The sequence below is a fragment of the Lipophrys pholis genome (assembly GCF_963383615.2).
Source record: "Lipophrys pholis genome assembly, chromosome: 11".
Taxonomy (NCBI): Eukaryota; Metazoa; Chordata; class Actinopteri; order Blenniiformes; family Blenniidae; genus Lipophrys; species Lipophrys pholis.
Window position 1 is genome coordinate 29076247 of NC_137631.1, and position 19824 is coordinate 29096070.

Below are 19824 nucleotides of genomic sequence, written 5' to 3' on the forward strand. Positions count from 1 at the left end.
GGACATTTATCTCCATATGGGACAACATGTGGTCGGCAGCTGTCACCAAGTGAGTGTGTGTGTGTGTGTGTGTGTGTGTGTGTGTGTTTCAACATAAGAGCTGAGGCAGCTGCTTTCGTCTCTGTCTTCACATGTTCTTCACAGTTTTTCACCGTCACACAAAAAGTGTGAAGATAATGTTGGATATTGATTCACTTCCTGTCACCACCAACCAAAACCATCGTCTTTCTCCTCATCGTTCCCAAAAAATTCCCCCTCCACACGGGAAACACCTGCAACACCTGCATGAAAACGACTGAAAACGATGTAGTGCATCCTCCTGGCCTGTAGGAGGCGCTGTAACTCTTCCACAGAAATACACCAAGAAACAGAGAAGAAGACACGGAGCAGTAAAACAATGTAGAAAAGGACAAATCGAGCATGTGTCCTTATTAAAGCATCAGCAACTCCTGCAGCGCCACCTGGAGCAGGTAGTCCGCCATGCTGTTGTTGTTCAGTGATGTCACAAGAGGGAGGCGGGGTTATAGGTCGAGAGGCGGGGCCATGACGTCATCGTTTCCAGCCATTGTGCGTCTTGTCCGTCCACACGTCAAAGCCGAGGCGGTGTTTTCTAATTCCTCCACTCTGAAACTCGATTTCATAAAAAACTATTTTCAGCCTCGTGTGGCTGTGGGACAGAAACCATGGTGACATGAAACGGCGTTGTTGTGTGGGCGGAGCCTGTGTTCCACCCCCCACCCCGATGGTGTGACAGCCAAATCCTCTCTCCACTCCTCCACCCATCAGCTGTGCAGAGTCACCGCCACATCTGGAGTCCTGTTGGTCCACTCGCCGTGGGTCACCTTTCCCCCAGCGGGAAGCACCGCCCCCTTGGAGCCCAACCTGGGTGTGTGTGTGTGTGTGTGTGTGTGTGTGTGTGTGTGTGTGTGTGTGTGTGTGTGTGTGTGTGTGTGTGTGTGTGTGTGTGTGTGTGTGTGTGTGTGTGTGTGTGTGTGTGTGTGTGTGATCCAGGTTTCACTCATGTTGTGGGGACAGGAAGCTGAATCTACAGCCACTCAATACACATGAAAAGCTTAATCTTCTAAACTAAAGCACCAAGAGGAAGACGAACACTCGTGTGAAGGTTGGACTTGGGTCCAGGTGAGTCCCAGTTTCAGGTGATGGGAATATCAGAGTGACTGTAATGTCCTCTGAAGTCATATAAATCTGCGTGTGTGTTTAGTGGCTGCTGGATGAACTCTGCTCCGTGACACTTCCTCACACTGCAGACATGGACTCCACGCTGGTGAGACGCAGCTCCTTCTCTCTCTTCATTCATTCATTCTTCACTCGACCTGGTTCTGGTCGCGGTTCTGGTTCTGGTTCTGGTTCTGGGTTAGACGTGGAGCTGGATCACGCTGTGCTGATGTTGTGCAGATGTTCCCGCTGGCGGCTGCTGTCTCCGTGGTGGTGGTGACGCTGCTGCTGCTCTACCTGCGGGCTTTCTCAGGAGAGAAGAAGAAGCTCACCCTGGAGGACCCCACCGCCAAGTATCCACTTCCTCTCATTCACAAGCAGGTGAGAGCCGGACGTCCTGAGGACGAGTCTGGGTTCCAGATTAAACCGTGCAGGAGAACATGGCTGCTCAAAACAAAACCAATCACAGAACAATGCTTCAGAGTGAGTCAGACAATCTGGAGATTAAAGGTCCAAACCAGGTAAACTCTTCTCATGAGTCCACTGAGCAACATGTCGTCTCTATACATCGTCCTCAGAAGAGCCAGAATGAATCTTTCTTTTCTTGGATGTTGGACGATTCCTCAAACACCTCCAGCTGGATTAGAACCTGCGACCTTAACCACTGCGCCAAGGGGAATTTTGATAATGACAGTTGACGGTGCTGATAAAACATTTACTCAGGGACATAGTTGTATTCACAAGACGAAAGCTTAAGTGGCCAGTGTCTCCGTGGAGAATTAAAAAGTCCAATGACCAAAACGATAAATGGTCAAAACTCAGACATTAAACTTCACATGCTGCCTCCTCTTGCCTGTCATGATCTACTCCCCTCATTATTTTAATAACAAATCAATAATTAAAAAGGCGGTAGGACTTTGCAGCTTGTGACCTTTCAACTGATTCTGGGTGTCTTAGATGTCCACGACCAGACGTCCTCGAGCCAATGATTGTGTGATGGTGGGGGGAGAACAGAAACGTTTACAGGTCAACCTTTAATCATTTCCATCACTTCTCTGTGTCTCTGCAGGAAATCAGCCACGACACCAAGAAGTTCCGGTTCAGCCTTCCGTCAGGAGCGCACGTCCTGGGCCTGCCCGTCGGTACTGACCCTGACCCTGACCCCTGTCCCTGTCCATGACCCTGTCCCTGTCCCTGTCTCTGTCTCTGTCCCTGACCCCTGTCCCTGACCCTGTCACTGACCCTGACCCTGTCACTGTCCCTGTCCCTGTCTCTGTCTCTGTCCCTGACCCCTGTCCCTGACCCTGACCCTGATCCTGACCCTGTCACTGTCCCTGACCCCTGACCCTGACCCTGTCCCTGATCCTGACCCTGATCCTGACCCTGTCACTGTCCCTGACCCCTGACCCTGACCCTGTCCCTGATCCTTCAACATGTTTTAACAGAGAGATTCTGTCTTCGTCAGAAACATCTCGAGAAACAAGTCAAAGGTCTTTGACTTGTCTGTGACGGGTTCCTCCGTCTGCCAACCGGCTGAGGCTCAGTGGTAGAGCGGTCGTCTCCCAGTCAGAAGGTTGCTGATTTGATTCCCCTCTCCACATGTCGAAGTGTCCTTGAGCAAGACACTGAACCCCTGAACTGCTCCCAGTGGGCTGGGTGCCCTGCATGGCCGCCTCCACAGTGTGAAGCTTTGGGGCTTGGTCACGCGGTGGAAAAGCTCTATATCAGTGAAATCCAGTAGACCAGAGATGTGGCACGACATTTCTGATGAAGACTGGAGAGCTCCGTCTCAATGACGAAAAGACCAAAGCCACTTCCTGTCCTCTCCTGATTGGTTCCCTCGCAGAGCCGCCGGTTCTGAAACACTTCCGGTCGTATCCATGTGGATTTATCGCGGTTCTGTACTTCTGGTTTGAGTACTTGATCTAGTGACTCCGGTGTGTTTCCAGGTCAACATGTGTACCTGTCAGCCAAGGTGAAGGGCAGCCTGGTGGTGCGAGCCTACACCCCGGTCTCTAGTGACCAGGACCAGGGACATGTGGACCTGCTGGTGAAGGTAACAGAGTACCCCAGTACCTTTACTTTTCCTTTAACATCTTTTCATCTGCACTTCTACTTTGATTAAGAGCGACAGAAGCAGAATGATAGAAAGATTTGAAAACAAATTTATACTTATTGCGTTGACGGAGTGTGAAGGAATCCTGCATGTTTTTGAAAAGAATCTGTTCCTCAGTGCTTCTTGTTCTCCTTCCGTTCCAGGTCTACCACAGGAACTCTCACCCATCCTTCCCGGACGGGGGGAAGATGTCCCAGCATCTGGACGGCCTGTCCATCGGAGACACCGTGGACTTCAGGGGGCCCAGCGGACTCCTCGTCTACGGAGGCAACGGTACGGCGGCTCCCCGACCGGCCGGAGACGTTCCTGCCACAGCGAGGCCAAAGATCAGTTTAAACTCTGGGAACCAGAACGGACTCAAGTAGAACACTAAATACACATACACATACACACATATTACCAGAATAAAATAGTCCAGAAATATCTGAATACATTAGCGCAGAGAAAAAAAACTTTTATGGAAGTATTCTAAGTGCGTCAGTTTACTCATATTGAAGTTTGCCTCACAGCCTATTTCTCTCATTTTACTCCATTTCCTAACCTGCTGTGAAAAACAAACTTTAATCCCACAGATTTTAAAACGAGGAAACTGAACTGAGCTCATGCAGTTCAAAATGTAATGAATACTTTAATTATCCTGCTCTTCGCCTCACTCTTCCTTTGACTCTTCATCTTCTCCTAATTCTTCCCCTGACCCTTCCTCTTCTCCTAATTCTTTCTTACTCTTCTCCTAATCCTTCCTCTAACTCTTCCTCTTTTCCTAACTATTCTTCTGACCCTTCATCTTCTCCTAACTCGTCCTGACACTTCCTCATCTCCTAACTCTTCCTCTGACTCTTCATCTTCTCCTAATCCATCCTCTAATTCTTCCTCTGACTCATCCTCTTCTCTTAACGCTTCCCCTGACTCTTCATCTTCTCCTAATTCTTTCTCATACTGTTGTCCTAACACTTCCTCTGACTCTTCCTTATCTCCTAATCCTTCCTCTAACTCTTCCTCTTTTCCTAACTCTTCTTCTGACCCTTCATCTTCTCCTAACTCGTCCTAACTCTTCCTCTTCTCCTAACTCTTCCTCTGACTTTTCTGAATCTCCTAACACTTCCTCTGACTCTTCATCTTCTCCTAACCCTTCCTCTGACTCTTCCTCTGTGTTCTCTCCATCAGGCCAGTTCTCCATCCGCCCCGATAAGAAGTCGTCTCCGCAGGTCCGCAGGTTCAGAGAGGTTGGGATGATTGCCGGTGGAACAGGTTGGTTCTTGTTTCTATGGAACTGATCAGAAGCTCCTGGAGACGGGACTCAAAACAAAGCGTGAAAATTATGTGAAAAATATTGGAATGATTGATTTTAATTTGTACTCTCATCCTCTCTGGTCCTCTCTGGTCCTCTCTGGTTCTCTCTGGTCCTCTCTGGTTCTCTCTTTGTTCCAGGTATCACACCCATGTTGCAGCTGATCCGTAGAATCACAGCCAACCCTTCTGACAGAACCAGGTGCTCGCTCATATTTGCAAACCAGGTGAGTCACATGATGAGTCGAGTCCATGCCATGAGAACTGAGTTGACACCATGACAACCAGATGTTCTGTGTCCAGACGGAGAAGGACATCTTACTGCGGGAGGAGCTGGAGGAGCTGGAGAAAGAACATCCAGACAAACTGAAGCTGTGGTTCACGCTGGACAAACCGCCACAAGGTGAGGCGCTCCACCTGCTCAGGAACCTCTGTTGCTCAGGAACCTCTGCTGCTCAGGAACCTCTGCTGCTCAGGAACCTCTGCTGCTCAGGAACCTCTCTTCAGACGTTGGACTTGTTGGTCGTTGTAATTTACCCTGTTCGTCTCCATGACGATCAAACTGTTGTTTCTCGTCACTGAATCACCACGCGACTTGTTTTCTCGGTGTGAAGCCGTAAATCCTGGAAGAATCTTCCGTGAGTATAATATCAAGCTGTTGTTTGGTTCTGGGTTCCTCCAGGTTGGAGCTACAGTTCTGGGTTTGTGAGCCGGGACATGATCCGGGACCGGCTCCCCGCCGCCGCTGAAGACGTCCTGGTGGTCCTCTGTGGTCCTGCACCCATGATCCAGAACGCCTGCCTGCCCAGCCTGGACCAGCTGGGACACCGAGCTCACAACATCTTCACCTACTAGCCCTGCTGTGGATCAGCGGGTCGAGCGCTCGTCCCATTGGGAGGTGGCAGGTTCGATTCTCCACCTGTCCACATGCTGACTTGTCCTTGAGCAAAACACTGAACCCCGAACTGCTCCCAGTGATGGACTGAGCTCCACATGACCCCGCCTCCTCTGGTGTGTGAATGTGATTAACGATGTAAAGCGCTTTGGGACCCAATTACACGCCACTGTAATAACAAACACATTGGTATTTTTATTTTGACAGTCACTGTAGTAACAATCCAACTTGGTTTTATTTTGACAGTCACCATAATAACAATCCAACTTGGTGGTCTGTCCACGAGAATGTTCTCCCAGTGAATGTTTAGAGCTCATTGTTCTCTGCTGCATGTATGTTTTCTTTCATTACATCAACAAACGACATCGCCAACTAGTGGCCCAACATGAAAACTGCACTGTCTTGGGTTATGGGATAAGGTTTGGTGAGCACACTTCTTGAAATGTTTTTCTATAATCACATCTTTGATAACATCTGTGTTGAATCTGAATAAAAAGCTGAAACAGTTGTGTTACTCTGGTGCTTTTACTTTGAAATGTCCGACTCATTTTCGTGATTTTCAGAATTTGTCCTTATTACACTTATAATAAATCTATTGTGTTCAGTCTAGATTCACTTTAATCTTAGTTTGAATGAGATTTATTAGTCTTTATCATATTTCTTTCAAGTTTCCCCAGAGAGTCTAACGATATAATTGTACATTGTATGTTGTAATTGAAGTTTCATGAGTTTGTGTGTTCAGGTTAAGTTGAAGACGTTTGTGTCCAAACTGTGGCTCGTTGGTCATTCGTCTCAGCCGCTGCAGTCCCCCTCCGCTCCAGCAGGGGGAGCTGCACAAAGCAGCGGGATACGGGCGGACAGCAGCGGCCACTTCCTGTGAGAGAAGCCCGTCCGGGTGCTCCTTGTTCGGCCTTCGTCAACAGTGAAGGCCGAACAAGGTAAGCCCGGTTCGACCCCGGTGCTCTCCCTCCCGCCATGCTGGTCAGAAGCTGCTGCGTGAAGCTCTGCCACGGTCGCTCCCACGACCACCGCGGCCGGAAGCGCCACAACGGGATCACGTTCCACCGCTTCCCCGCCTGGAGGCGCAACGAGGGCCCCCAGGTGTGCGAGCTCACCCGGCGGCGGAGGACGGCCTGGGTGGAGGCCGTGGGCCGGAGCGACGTCACCTTCAACCGGGTGCCGAGCTCCGCCAGGGTCTGCTCCCGCCACTTCCTGTCAGGTGAGCCCGGGGGGCGGGGCCTCGCGCTCTGGCTGAGCGTCACCTCATTTCAGGTGAAATCTAACGTGAAAAACTAGTTTTGTCTGTCCAAATATGAAACGTTTAACTCTATAGCAGTACAGTGACTTATTTATTTGAAACTTGAGTTTTAAATATATTTTTCTAATCTTTGCAACCATTTAGTAAATGTTTGCAAAGCCTTTAATATTTAGTCTTTAATCATTTACTTCAGCCAAAATTAGATAAATAAATACGCCATTAAATAATTAAATGTGTCACTAATTAATTGAAATTGGAATTAAATATATAAATGTGTCATATCATGAAATAATTAAATGTCATTGATTAAAATACCAATTTATTTTATGTAAAAACATAATTATTTCACTATTTTATCATTTCATGGTGTAAATGTGCCAAAATTATAAAAAATAAAAACACCTTTAATTATTAAAAATGGGTGAGTTTGACAGATAAAATATATTCATGAAGCAGTGTAACACCGGACCTTGTAATAATTGACTAATTAGTGAAATAATAGATGTATAAATGTTTTTTTATACATTATATTTTGATAAATAAATGATATATTTAATGACACATTGAATTTTCTATTTCCAATTTTATTAAATTCATGACACATTTAATGACTCAATCAATGGTGTATTTATTTATTTGATTTTGGCCCATTCGGGCCTCCATAGAATCTGTGTAGAAATGCGTTTTAAAGCTGTGGCGTTGACTCACGGTGCGTTCCCAGGCCGGCCCGCGTACGAGATGATGGAGTCGGATCTGGACTGGGTCCCGTCTCTGCACCTGGGTCGCCCCGAGCCCCGGTCCTGCCAAACGCAGACCGACTCCACGCTGCTGCGGGGGGTGAAGACGAGCCCGCCGCACCTTCCCGAAGCTGCTCAGAGCCAATCGGACGCAGGTGAGACGACGTCGGGGAACAGCAGCCGGCCTGTTACTGCAAACACACAGGGTCCTGGACCCTTCTACCGCAGCCTGGTTCATTAGAAATGAGACAAGACGATCTGAACGGAATGTTCAGCCTGTTTGGTCTTTTTAAATAAGTTCAGTCACTGTGACAGAGGCGTCTGTTCCGTGTCGGAGCTTCATGTTCTCGTCTCCTCCTGCAGGTGTCCAGCGGTTGGAGGCGCCTCCATGGGCGGAGTTGAGGGCGGAGTTGAGGGCGGTGCTTCAGCCGCAGGTCAGGTTCACCCAACAGCGTCGGGATGAAGACGGCCTGAGCAAACGCCCCGCGGGACGGAGGACAGACGTCCGCTTCAGAGTACGCCGCCGCGCTCGGCCTCCTTAAAACTGTTCAGCATCGGAGCTGTAACTGGATCCAACGTGTCTGTTTCAGGACTTCTTCACTGCCACTCTGGAGGCGTCTCTGCAGGCCTCCATCCGGTCTAGAGGGGAGTCCAGGAGCCAGAACTCCTCCTCCTCCTCCCTTCCCAGTCTGGAGGAAGAGGTGCAGTCTTCCTCACGCTGTGTGGACTGTGTGCGGCTGCAGACGAGGATCGAGGAGCTGGAGGACATGTTGTCTCGTCTCCAAGGAGATCAGACACCATACATGTCTGAACAAGGAGAGCAGGAGGAGCAGGAGGAGCAGGAGGAGCAGGAGGAGGTGTCCCAGTGTGAGTATCAGCACTGTAACTTTGATTCTCACTGAAATTTTCAGACATGTACTTTAGTTTTTGGATCCTTTTTGGAATTGTTCGATATCTCTAAATGTTTAGTTTTAGGTTGATTTTTCAATTATTATTTATTTTTTGCCATTTCATCATTTAAATTTTTGTAATAGTTTTTGCGTTTTATTATCTTTGGCCTCTTGTGTGGAAAAAATCAGTTTTTTTTTCATATTTGGAATATTTTCTATTTAAACTGTGAAAGTTTGATCGCCAGCTCATGACTGATGACATTTCACTGAATTTCAATTAAAAAAAGAAAAAAATAATGAAAGTTTTGAGTTCAGTTTTAAAGGTGTTTGAGATTTCAGTAATTCCAGCTCTGTCCACTGGGTGGCAGCGATGAGTCTGAACTGTTTTGTTTCCTAAACTCAGTGACTGAAGCTCCGACAGTCGTGTGGTTTAGTGTGGTGTTTGAGATTTAGTGGTACAAGTAAAATAAACACTTTTCAGTGTCTGGAAACATAATTGATCGCAGTTCAATTTTTTGCGATGTTTATCTGGAGTAGCTCGCTGCTCCACCCAGTGGCTCATAGTGATATTACAGGACGAGCTGGTGCTAGCCTTCGTGTTCATCAGCGTCTTTCCGGGTCTTTCCAGGGGCGGCTCCTCTCTCGCCCGACCAGGACTCTCTCCCGGGAAGCGATGGCGTCGGTAGCGACTCCTCGCCGGCTTGGGACCGAGCGGACCAGGATTCTGGAGAAGTCGTCATGGAGACGAGAGAAACTCGCAACTCTCACTCTGTTCGCATTCGGCCGTTCAAAAGTCCGACGAGAACGTGAAGTTTCCTGCTGACACTCGAGGTTCTGCTGTGCTTCAAGGAGAACTCAGTTCCGAAGTCCACAGAGATTCTGTCTGATTTAAACGTTTGTTTCAGTCTTGAATAGATCCGTAACCGTCAGTGTGTACGTCTCACACACACACACACACACACACACACACACTGCAAACTGCAAACAGGACCCGCTCACAAAAATAGGAACAAAGGCTTTTAACTGCAAGTCGGTGCGATTTTTATACGGCTGCAATACTGCGAGTGACCACCAGGACCCGCTAGTTTTCTATTGGTGTCTTTTTTTTTTTCAATTAAAAAAGGTTTTAATGAGTAACTATTTTTGTAATCAAACGTGAAAAACAGAATCTATTTCTTCTAGTTTTTTATATTTTATTATTTCATATAAACATGCTTATTTATATTACATATTTTTCCCCCAGAAAAATGTGAAGTTACCCTTGTAAACAAAGTTTGATTAAACTGTTGGAGAAAACTCTTTGTTGATTTGTTTTAGTATTTTTCAAAAAAAAAAAAATTGTCTTTGTTTATCTTTGTTTAACCTTTTGTGTCTCTTTCTGTTCAATTATTGATTTCCTCTACTTGTTGCATGAACGTTGTTTGTTTCTTGTTACCACGGCAACAGGAAATTAATATTTTGGGGCCTGTATGATTACATATTTCATTTCAAAAATAAAATCAAAACCATCTTGTATGAATATAATTCACTTAATCTTCATGTTTTTTTGGATGGATTTTTTTTTTTTACCACAATAAATGAAAGATTTAGGCGCTGATTTTTTATATTTTATTGATTCATTTGTTGTCAGTCTTGTCTTTCTATGATTTCTTCCAGACTTGGGTTCCTCCGCTCCGGCCGCTCTGACCGCCGCTCCGCCGCCCCCAGAGCCGCTCTGACCGCCCTGCTGACCGCCGCTCCGCCGCCCCCAGAGCCGCTCTGACCGGCCTGCTGACCGCCACTCTGCCGCCCCCAGAGCCGCTCTGACCGGCCTGCTCACTGCACTCCTGTCGGTTAACTTTAATTTGTGCGCAGCAGCTTTCTTCCGTTTTCCATGTCATTTCCTGTGATAAAACATGGTGGTCACAGCTCGCGGAGGCGACTGAGTGGCTGCGAGAAAATCTGCGCAAACTTTGCGGAGCCACGGCGGCCGGGGGTCGCCGGTGTTCTGCGGCGGCCGGGGGAGACGGGGAGGCGGCCGGCCAGCGGAGCCGCGCCCGGAAGAGACGCTCCGAGTCCCCGCTACGTCCACGCTCAAGGTGCAAGGTGGGTGTGCGGCGGTGGCCACGGTGGCCAGCCGGGAAAAATGGCTCCCGAATGCGGGGGAGAGGTCGCCCGAGGACCGGGGAGCAAACAAGTTACTGTGTGTGTGTGTGTGTGTGTGTGTGTGTGTGTGTGTGTGTGTGTGTGTGTGTGTGTGTGTGTGTGTGTGTGTGTGTGTGAGAGTGAGAGAGTGTACACGTACATACGTGAATAGAGTATTTTGTGGTAGCATAATAGAATTACTTTACTAGATACTGCAGACACAAAGTAACTAGTTACTGTAATATAGTATTGTTGGATATTAGTGGAGGAAGATGCTCTATAATCTGGATTAGAGGAGGAAAATGCTATATAATGTGGATGTTAGAGGGGGAAGATGCTCTATAACCTGGATGCTAGGAGGAAGATGCTCTGTAATCTGGATGTTTGGAGGAAAATGCTATATAATTTGGATGTTAGAGGAAGATGCTCTATAATTTGGATGTTAGAGGAAGATGCTCTATAATCTGGATTTTAGAGGAGGAAGATGCTCTATAATTTGGACATTAGCTGCAATTCCGTTGCTCTCTGAGTTACTTGTTACAATTTGTGCGATTAGTCAGCATATATTTAACAATCCAGTTATTCCACGTATGTTTTTATAGACGACATCAGTGCTGCTTCTTCTTTTTGCGGTTGGAATGGTATGGACTAGCTGGAACCAGCAGATGGCAGTAGTGCAACTTCAATGTGAGGTGAAGAAGAATAAGAAGGGGAAACAGTCATCAGGGACATCGAGAGCGGTGGGAAACAGTATAGATAGATAGAACCAGCAGATGGCGGTAGTGCCACTTTATGGATCCAAACTGCCGTTAAACCCAAAAGAAGAAGAAGAAAATAGTCCAGGATGTTGCTACATGTGACACAGGTCGTGTTAAATTATATAAATAAAACAATGTGAGGTGATGTTCATCTCTCTGATCTGTTTGATCTCCTCAGGCAACATCGACGTTGACCAACATGGTTCCACCATGAGCGAGCACACCGCGGACCTCTGGTGTAAGACCCTCCGACCCCTCTGCTCATCACACAGCCTTACACAGTGCAGCATAATGTGTGTGTGTGTGTGTGTGTGTGTTGCAGTCTGTGAGGAGTGTCAGGACTTTTTCCAGGAGGAGTGTCCGTCCCACGGCCCCCCGCTGTTCGTCCCAGACACTCCCGCAGCCCCTGGGTCGGCCAACAGGGCGGCGCTCACAATCCCGGCAGGTCTGGAGTTTTTCACAGAGGGAGACGAGGTGGATGTTCGCTGCGCAGACTCCACCTTCCCAAAGGGGGCGCTGTTCGGCCCGTACGAGGGCGAGCTGGTGGCCAAAGACCAGTCTTCAGGATTCCTGTCCTGGATCGTGAGTTTTAGCCGGTTTTACCCGCCGCCCAGCAGTTCAACTCAAACTGCCGTCTCACTGAACAAACACAACCGGTCTTTTGTTGAAGGTTGTCGGTTTGAACAACGCATATCGTTCCATTGACGGCAGCAACGAGACCAAAGCTAACTGGATGAGGTAGCGTTTGTTCTGAAGAAGCTACGAACTCACATTTTACCTTAAAACTGCCGACTCGGCCTCATGGTGCTATGACACGTCTGGTGCCGGCATTGCCGTCGCCGTCCTGCAGGTACGTCCGGACGTCATCGGAGGACAGTGACAGGAACCTGACGGCGTTCCAGCACGGGGAGAAGATCTACTTCAGGGTCTGCCGCCGGCTGGAGGCCGGAGAGAAGCTGAGGGTTTGGTACAGCGACGAGTACATCCGACAGCTCCACTGCGTCTCTCAGGAGAGCATCAACCGCAACCTGCACTCAGGTGAGGAGGTCAAAGGTCACAGGTCAGGTGATCAATGGTTGAAGTCTTTGTGAGAGTTGGTAAATTGTCACGATCTCGGTGACCCGATCATAAATTGGAATTGTTTGAAACAGAGATGTTTTGGAAGGTGATAAACCTTCCATGTGGATCTGTTCAGTTAGGACAGAGTCTGGTGTCTCATCATGGGACAACAGTTCCTCGTTTTTCTTCTTTGCACTTTAAAATAAACAGAAAGTTCTGAACTTCTGATTTCAGACCCTGGGAAGCCGCCTGTGTTGCCCGACCTTCAGAAGGACTTCAAGTGTCCGCCGCAAACCAAACTCGGCAAACCAAACAGCGAAGAGCTGGACGGTCAACCTCCCACCAAGAGGAAGAAGATCGACCTCATCTTCAAAGACGTCCTCGAGGCGTCTCTGGACAATTCCGGAAAACCTCGTCCCGGTCGGGAGGTGAAAACACCAGCTCATGACTCCGAGTGCGTGTCATCCCAGAGCGTTCCCCATCTGAAGGTGGAGGAGAACGACGAGGAGGAGCAGAGCAGCCTGGAGCCCTCCACCTCCTTCTGCCCCAACTGTGTGAAGCTGAAGAGGAGGGTCGCGGAGCTGGAGGAGGAGCTCTGCCGTCTCCGAGGGGGGCGGGGCGACACCGTCGGCCCACTGACGTCGGAACAGGGTCACCAGGATCAGGTCGCTCCGCACCCTGATCAAGGACCCGTTGAGGAGCTCCACGGTGAGTACTCCACTCTGGTGACGGTGAGACTGCTGCTCTACTTCTGAAGATGAGTGATCCTGGTTTGCCTTGGCAGGGATGGAGGCCATGACGCCTTCTCAGGTGGTCCTCGATGAGGACGATCAGGATATGGATTCTGCTGACGAGTCGATTTCAGCCGAGCTCGTCATTTCCCCGGAGGACCCGTTGAAGCTTTCGTCTGCAGGGGGTCGACGGATTCGCCGCTTCAAGCAGGAGTGGCTGAAGAAGTTCTGGTTCCTTCGCTACTCGCCGACCCTGAATGAGATGTGGTGTCACGTCTGCCGCCAGTACACCGTACAGTCATCCCGCACCTCCGCCTTCATCATCGGCTCCAAGCAGTTCAAGATCCACACCATCAAGCTGCACAGCCAGAGCAACCTCCACAAGAAGTGTCTGCAGCTCTACAAGCTGCGCATGCACCCGGAGAAGACGGAGGAAATGTGCAGGAACATGACGCTGCTGTTTAACGCTGCGTACCACCTGGCTCTGGAGGGCCGGCCCTTCTCAGACCTTCGTCCTCTGGCCGAGCTGCTGAAGAAGTGCGAGCTCAAAGTGGTGGACCAGTACATGAACGAGGGAGACTGTCAGATCCTCGTCCACCACATCGCCCGGGCGATAAAGGAGGACCTGGCGGAGAAGATGCGCCTGTCGCCCTTCCTGAGCGTCATTGTGGACGCCCAAAACGACGACCTTTTCTCTGACATGGTGGCCGTCTATGTCCAGTTCCTAACCAACGAGGGCTCCCCCAACACGGAGTTCCTGTCCCTGCAGAGACTAAGCATGGCCAACGTGGACGGGTACCTCCAGGCCATGGATCGTGCCTTCGGTGTTCTGGGATTCCGGTTTCAGGATCTGCTGGTGGTGGGCCTCGGCGTAGATGGCACCAACATCTCCTCGGGTTCCAGAGCAAACCTCTACGTCGCCATCCAGAAGTCCTACCCCTGGATCCTCTGCCTTCCTGTCATGATCCACCGGCCCCATCTGGAGGTGCTGGACGCCATCAGTGGGAAGGAGCTCACCTGCCTGGAAGACCTGGAGAACAACCTGAAGCAGCTCCTGAGTTTCTACCGCTACTCCCCTTGCATGATGTCCGAGCTACGATGCACTGCCCCGACACTGTCGGAGGAGACGGAGTTCCTGGGTGACATCAGAGCCATTCGATGGATCATTGGAGAACCCAATGTGCTGAACGCTCTCATCAAGGACTACCTGGAAGTTGTTGCTCACCTGAAGGAGATCAGCAGTCAAACGCAGAGAGCCGACGCTGCTGCCATTGCCCTCACCCTCCTCCAGTTCCTCTTGGACTACCAGTCTGTGAAACTCATCTATTTCCTCTTGGACATCATAGCTGTGCTCTCTCGACTGGCCTTCACGTTCCAGGGGGAGTACCTGCTGGTCTCCCAGGTGGAGGCCCGGATTGAGGAGGCCATCCAGGAGATTGGACAGCTAGTGGACTCTCCCGGTGAATACCTGCAGGAGTTTGAGGAAAACTTCAGAGAGAGTTTCAACGGCGTCGCTTTGAAGAACCTTCGTGTTGCCGAGTCCAAGTTTCAGTCCATCCGAGAGAAGATCTGCAACAGGAGCCAGGGCATCCTGTACCAGAGGCTGGACCTTCACAGTCGCCCTTTTGCCAAAGCCTGCAGGGTCCTGGACCTGTCCAGCTGGCCGCAGAGCCCTGACGAGCTGCAGGCGTTCGGTGAGGAGGAGATCCAGATCATCTTCAACCACCTGGAGTCCGTCCCCTTGGTGGGGCAGGAGGGCTCCAAGGTGCGTCCGGATCCCCGGGGCAGCCTGGTGGTGGAATGGAAGGACCTGAAGGCGGACTACTACAGCATGAACGGTTTCAAGGAGGTCGCTGGCCACGTCTGCAGGTACAAGCAGCGCTTCCCCCTCCTGAACCGGGTCGTTCAGGTGGTCCGGGTGCTGCCCAGCTCCACCGCCTGCTGCGACAAGGGCCGCAGCTCCCTGCAGAAGATGTGCAAGAGCAACCGCTCGCGGCTGACCCTGGACCAGATGAATGACCTGCTGACCGTGGCCGTCAACGGGCCGCCCATCGCCAACTTCGACGGCAAGCGAGCGCTGGACAGCTGGTTCGAGGAGAAGTCCGGCAGCAGCTACTCGCTCTCGGCCGAGGTGCTGAACCGGATGACGGGCGCCGACCAGAAGTCCATCCTGCACAGCGTCGACATCAACACCGAGTTCTACCCCGACATCTGATCACCGAGGCGCCGCAGCAGCCAAAAGGAACGACGCCGTCGAAACGGATTCAAGACGATCTCGGGAACAGATTCTGTTTCCTGTGACTCCCTGATGAAACGTTGTTCAGCACTTTAATGACATTTTACAAACGAGGACACAAAATGACAAAACAATCAAATAGTGACAACAACATTGAAAACTGGGGAGACCCAATGACCTGAATGACACTTTAACTCACAACACAAGACAACAGATGAACGTTTGCTAAATGATCATTTTGTACTAATTGTGGAGGAAAATCACAGAAAACCTAAAAAAAACCTGCACATTTTACTGACCGTTTCATCGTCACACGACAAGCAAAAACATCCGAGACACAGAATAAAAACAACAGAAATAAACATTGAAATGATGGACAACAACAAAAAGAAGAGAAATCAGCTGCAGAGACAAAAATCACATGAAAAAATTTACACAGGTGTGTGTGTGTGTGTGTGTGTGTGTGTGTGTGTGTGTGTGTGTGTGTGTGTGTGTGTGTCACGGCTTGCTCTTTACACGCCACCACAAAGCAGCTGCTGTCAGAATAAAAGACAACAGGAACTGAGTCAAGCAATGTCAAAATAAAAGCCTCTGCTCGTAGTGCCTGACACACCAGACGTTTGTATGAACCGCAGAGACGTGTGGAGGCAGCACGGCTGCTCCCACAGTAATTTGATTACATACTGTACTCTGAATACTCAATATAATTTGTGTCCATACTGTACTCTGATTACATGCTGTAGTAGCTTGCTTTGTGTACTCTGAGTACATACTGTACTCTATAAATTTTGTACACATTCTGTACACTGTATCCTGATTACATCCTGTACCTTGTGTACACATTGTACACTGTGTACATCGATTGCCTACAGTAATCTGATTACAGTATGTACCCTATGTATACTCTATTATTGTGTATACTCTGGGTGCTCTGTATACTCTGCGTACTCTACTGTACCATTTGTGTACGCCGTGTATACTCTATGTACTCTGGGTATACTCTGCATACTCTGTATACTTTGTATACTCTACTTTATGTATGCCCTGTGTATAAAAAAGTATACTGTGTATACTCAGTATACACAATGTACTTTGTGTATACTTTGTGAATACTCTGTATACTCTGGGAATGCTGGGTATACTTTGCGTATACTCTGTATGCCTTGTACACTTTACTCCGTGTCTGTGTATACTTTGTATACTCTACTCTGTGTATACTCTGTGTACTCTGTATATATTTACTGTACATGCTGTGCAGCCTGTTTTCCTCTTGAACTACGATGATTGTGCCGGGCAGCCGAGGAGCTCTGAGCTGCTGCTGTTGTTGACATGTTTGTTTACTGCAGCCGCAGGTCCTTTGTTTGTTTGTTTGCTTTGTTTCTCTCTCTCCGACTCTTCCTGTTTGGATGTTTGAGTCAGAAGCCAGAGCTTGAGTTCTGGAAGCTGCATGTTTCCCACTGATGCTTCAGCTGCTTTCAGATGATCCTTGTTCTGCTTCCTGCGCCAATAAAGACGAGAGGAAAGAGAAAACTGCCTCTTTGGTTCTGAGCGAAGGTCACAGCTTCTGGACTCCGGCTGCCAACGTCCGTCCTGAACGTTTGGAGGGAGGTTGTCGGTTCCCGTGGCAACAGAGACAAACGACTTCCCGCCAAGTCTTCCAGTGACCCAGTTGGATCAGCAGGAGGGACGGGAAGCAGACGAGGCAACGGGAACAAAGTCGACGGCAGGAAGGGTGAAGCAACAACTCCCAAATTCCAAACAACATTGAACAGCCGAGCCAACAGATTCCTCAGATGCTGGAAGAGAATCAAGTTCCTCTAACTGACTCGAACTTGTTCTAACATACTTTAAAGTTGCTATAACAAAACACATAAGTTGTCCTAACAGACGTTAAATTGCACTGACAAACTCTTAATTGCTCCAAGAGACTCAGTAAGTTGCTGAAACAGACTGAGAGTTGCTCTAATGGACAGCGGAGGAGCCTGACGTTAATTCTCACCCCCCATGTGGCATGTTGCCACAGTGGGACCCTGGTAGGAACCTTCTTTCACTGGTAGGATCCTTTCACTGGTAGGAACCATCTTTCACCGGTAGGAACCTTCTTTCACTGGTAGGATCCTTTCACTGGTAGGAACCATCTTTCACCGGTAGGAACCTTCTTGCACTGGTAGGAACCTTTCACTGGTAGGAACCTTTCACTGGTAGGAACCTTCTTGCACTGGTAGGAACCTTTCACTGGGAGGAACCTTTCACTGGTAGAATCCTTCTTGCACTGGGAGGAACCTTCTTGCACTGGTAGGAACCTTTCACTGGTAGGATCCTTCTTTCAACGTTAGGAACCTTCTTGCACTAGTAGGAACCTTCTTCACAGTCACAGCTGGACACTTTACCTGCTACACAGTGTTCAACATAACCAACCATTACAGGTAAGATGTACTATTATAACATAATATCAGAGCACTTCTGCAGTTCCACAGTTTCTATTTATATCGACTATAATGGAAAAAATAGCACCGGTGTTATGGATTAACAGGTTCCCTTGTTAACTGGTGACTTCCTGTGGAGTCTTGTTTCTGCCAGTAAATAGGAAATAATCAATACATAAACATAATGAGGTCAAGTAGCACATGAGAGCGAAACATTAAATATTTACTAGTTTTTAAATAAAGTAATGACATGAAGTCCTGTTGGAGCTCCAGGTTTATTCATTCACACTGAATGAACACATGAATTAGCTGAACTTTGATCTGCTGTTTGTTTCACACAATTGGTGGATGATGATGATGGTGGAGGATGATGATGATGGTGGTGGATGATGCCGATGGCGATGATGACTGGTGGATGATGATGATGACGGTGGTGGATGATGGTGGTGGATGATGATGGTGGTGGTGGTGGATGATGATGGTGGTGGATGATGATGATGATGATGGTGGTGGATGATGATGATGATGGTGGTGAAGGATGATGATGATGGTGGTGAAGGATGATGATGGTGGATGATGATGGTGGTGAAGGATGATGATGATGGTGGTGAAGGATGATGATGATGGTGGTGGTGGATGATGATGATGACGATGATGGTGGTGGATGATGATGATAGTGGTGGTGGATGTGTGACGTCTTTGTTGCCGTGGTAATGAAGTGATCTTTGTCTACTGGTAGAGCAGCAGCTGCAGACGGAGCCTGACATCATCTGCAGGCTGCAACACTCGTGCATTCATGCATTCATCTATTCAGATGGACACATGCAGGACCAACAGTCTGACCAGGACTCTGAGTCTGCCTGCTGATTGGTCCTCGGACCGAAGGAGGCGGTGACTCCATCTGTGTGTGTGTGTGTGTGTGTGTGTGTGTGTGTGTGTGTGTGTGTGTGTGTGTGTGTGTGTGTGTGTGTGTGGTGCAGCTGGACGCACAGTCGTTCCTCTGTAGCAGCAGTCAAGCAGACGACGTCTCGTCCATCGCGAGTCGCCACTGAAAGAGTGAAAAATGTCGTGAACTCAAACAAAACTGTCTCAGAGCTGAGGACACACACACACACACACACACACACACACACACACACACACACACACACACACACACACACACACACACACACACACACACACACACACACACACACACACACACACACACCAAAACACCAAACTTGTTGAGTTGTCAGTGAAAGAAGAGTGAAGCGTTGGTGGTCCTGCAGCTGAACGTTCTCCACTGAGTTGTGTTCACAGTGTAGCAGCACTCCGACTGTAGCCTGCGGCTGTTCAATAAACCCGAAACAATCTCTCTTATTTTACACCAGGAGTTAGAGAACCAGGAGACGGTGGACTTAAGAGTCCAACGCCTGAAGATGTTTAAAGCTAAGAGAAAGCGTCGAAATATGTGTCATTAGTTACCTGAATCAGAAAACAAACTACCAAACAGCAACCCTAACATCTGTCAAGCAGCCGTCACCACGGCAACAACGACACAAAAACAAGCAGTTTTCATCTGAACCGAAGTGGGAGACTCAGCTGAATGTGAAGAAGACATTGCTTCACCGCACGACACAAACAATACAACAACAACAAACCAAAACAATACAACAACAAAACAAATACACCAATACAATGCGACAACACACCAAAACAATACAACAACAACACACCAAAACAATACAACAACAACACACCAAAACAATACAACAACAACACACCAAAACAATACAACAACAACAAAACAATACAAAAACAAAACAAATACAACAAAACAATGCAACAACAAACAGCAAACCGCGAAGCAGACGGAGCTGAGCTGAAGGTTAAAGAGTCGCTGCTGCATAACTCTGAAATACCAAACCAACGCAGCACACACACACACACACACACACACACACACACACACACACACACACACACACACACACACACACTGGGTCAGAGGAGGACGAGGCTCTAGTCTTTCATCAGAAGCTGCTGGAGTTTGTAGAAATGAAACTCTTCTGGATCCAATTGGACCAAAACCACAAACACAGATCTTCCTCCTCTAACATCCAGATTATAGAGCATCTTCCTCCTC

General features: G+C 48.6%; 3 protein-coding genes across 5 annotated transcripts; all 3 read left to right on the plus strand.

Annotated features, from left to right (window-relative positions):
• The first annotated feature begins 906 nt into the window (after window positions 1-906).
• On the plus strand, window positions 907-5981 carry cyb5r2 (cytochrome b5 reductase 2). Of its 2 annotated transcripts, XM_080475812.1 has the most exons (10): window positions 907-1140; window positions 1223-1285; window positions 1417-1557; window positions 2246-2318; window positions 3126-3232; window positions 3436-3565; window positions 4457-4540; window positions 4721-4806; window positions 4883-4982; window positions 5262-5981. In XM_080475812.1, the coding sequence occupies exons 2-10, from the start codon at window positions 1271-1273 to the stop codon at window positions 5432-5434; spliced, it is 909 nt and encodes a 302-aa protein (XP_080331938.1). In that variant the 5' UTR covers window positions 907-1140; window positions 1223-1270; the 3' UTR covers window positions 5435-5981. The 2 variants fall into 2 exon arrangements, with proteins under 2 accessions (XP_080331938.1, XP_080331937.1); XM_080475811.1 differs by lacking the exon at window positions 907-1140 and having other exon boundaries at window positions 1268-1285; window positions 4868-4982.
• Window positions 5965-9955, plus strand: LOC308117124 (uncharacterized protein). Its single transcript, XM_080475810.1, has 5 exons — window positions 5965-6693; window positions 7454-7624; window positions 7833-7984; window positions 8060-8336; window positions 8988-9955. The coding sequence occupies exons 1-5, from the start codon at window positions 6450-6452 to the stop codon at window positions 9167-9169; spliced, it is 1026 nt and encodes a 341-aa protein (XP_080331936.1). The 5' UTR covers window positions 5965-6449; the 3' UTR covers window positions 9170-9955.
• A 277-nt stretch (window positions 9956-10232) lies between these two features.
• Window positions 10233-16787, plus strand: prdm11 (PR domain containing 11). Of its 2 annotated transcripts, XM_080475606.1 has the most exons (7): window positions 10235-10444; window positions 11420-11479; window positions 11564-11823; window positions 11912-11979; window positions 12092-12279; window positions 12535-13008; window positions 13085-16787. In XM_080475606.1, the coding sequence occupies exons 2-7, from the start codon at window positions 11452-11454 to the stop codon at window positions 15244-15246; spliced, it is 3180 nt and encodes a 1059-aa protein (XP_080331732.1). In that variant the 5' UTR covers window positions 10235-10444; window positions 11420-11451; the 3' UTR covers window positions 15247-16787. The 2 variants fall into 2 exon arrangements, with proteins under 2 accessions (XP_080331731.1, XP_080331732.1); XM_080475605.1 differs by having other exon boundaries at window positions 10233-10444; window positions 11420-11823.
• Window positions 16788-19824: the final 3037 nt, after the last annotated feature.

What these genes read in the sequence shown, in the direction of transcription:
- cyb5r2 (XM_080475811.1), top strand. An exon ending in GATGATTGCCGGTGGAACAG is followed by an intron (nt 4,541 to 4,720) that starts GTTGGTTCTTGT and finishes TCTTTGTTCCAG; the next exon opens with GTATCACACCCATGTTGCAG. An exon ending in CGCTCATATTTGCAAACCAG is followed by an intron (nt 4,807 to 4,867) that starts GTGAGTCACATG and finishes CATGACAACCAG; the next exon opens with ATGTTCTGTGTCCAGACGGA.
- LOC308117124 (XM_080475810.1), top strand. Translation starts at nt 6,450, where the DNA reads ATGCTGGTCAGAAGCTGCTGCGTGAAGCTCTGCCACGGTCGCTCCCAC. An exon ending in CTCCCGCCACTTCCTGTCAG is followed by an intron (nt 6,694 to 7,453) that starts GTGAGCCCGGGG and finishes GTGCGTTCCCAG; the next exon opens with GCCGGCCCGCGTACGAGATG. An exon ending in GCAGGAGGAGGTGTCCCAGT is followed by an intron (nt 8,337 to 8,987) that starts GTGAGTATCAGC and finishes GGGTCTTTCCAG; the next exon opens with GGGCGGCTCCTCTCTCGCCC.
- prdm11 (XM_080475605.1), top strand. Translation starts at nt 11,452, where the DNA reads ATGAGCGAGCACACCGCGGACCTCTGGTGTAAGACCCTCCGACCCCTC. An exon ending in ACCAAAGCTAACTGGATGAG is followed by an intron (nt 11,980 to 12,091) that starts GTAGCGTTTGTT and finishes GCCGTCCTGCAG; the next exon opens with GTACGTCCGGACGTCATCGG. An exon ending in CAACCGCAACCTGCACTCAG is followed by an intron (nt 12,280 to 12,534) that starts GTGAGGAGGTCA and finishes TTCTGATTTCAG; the next exon opens with ACCCTGGGAAGCCGCCTGTG.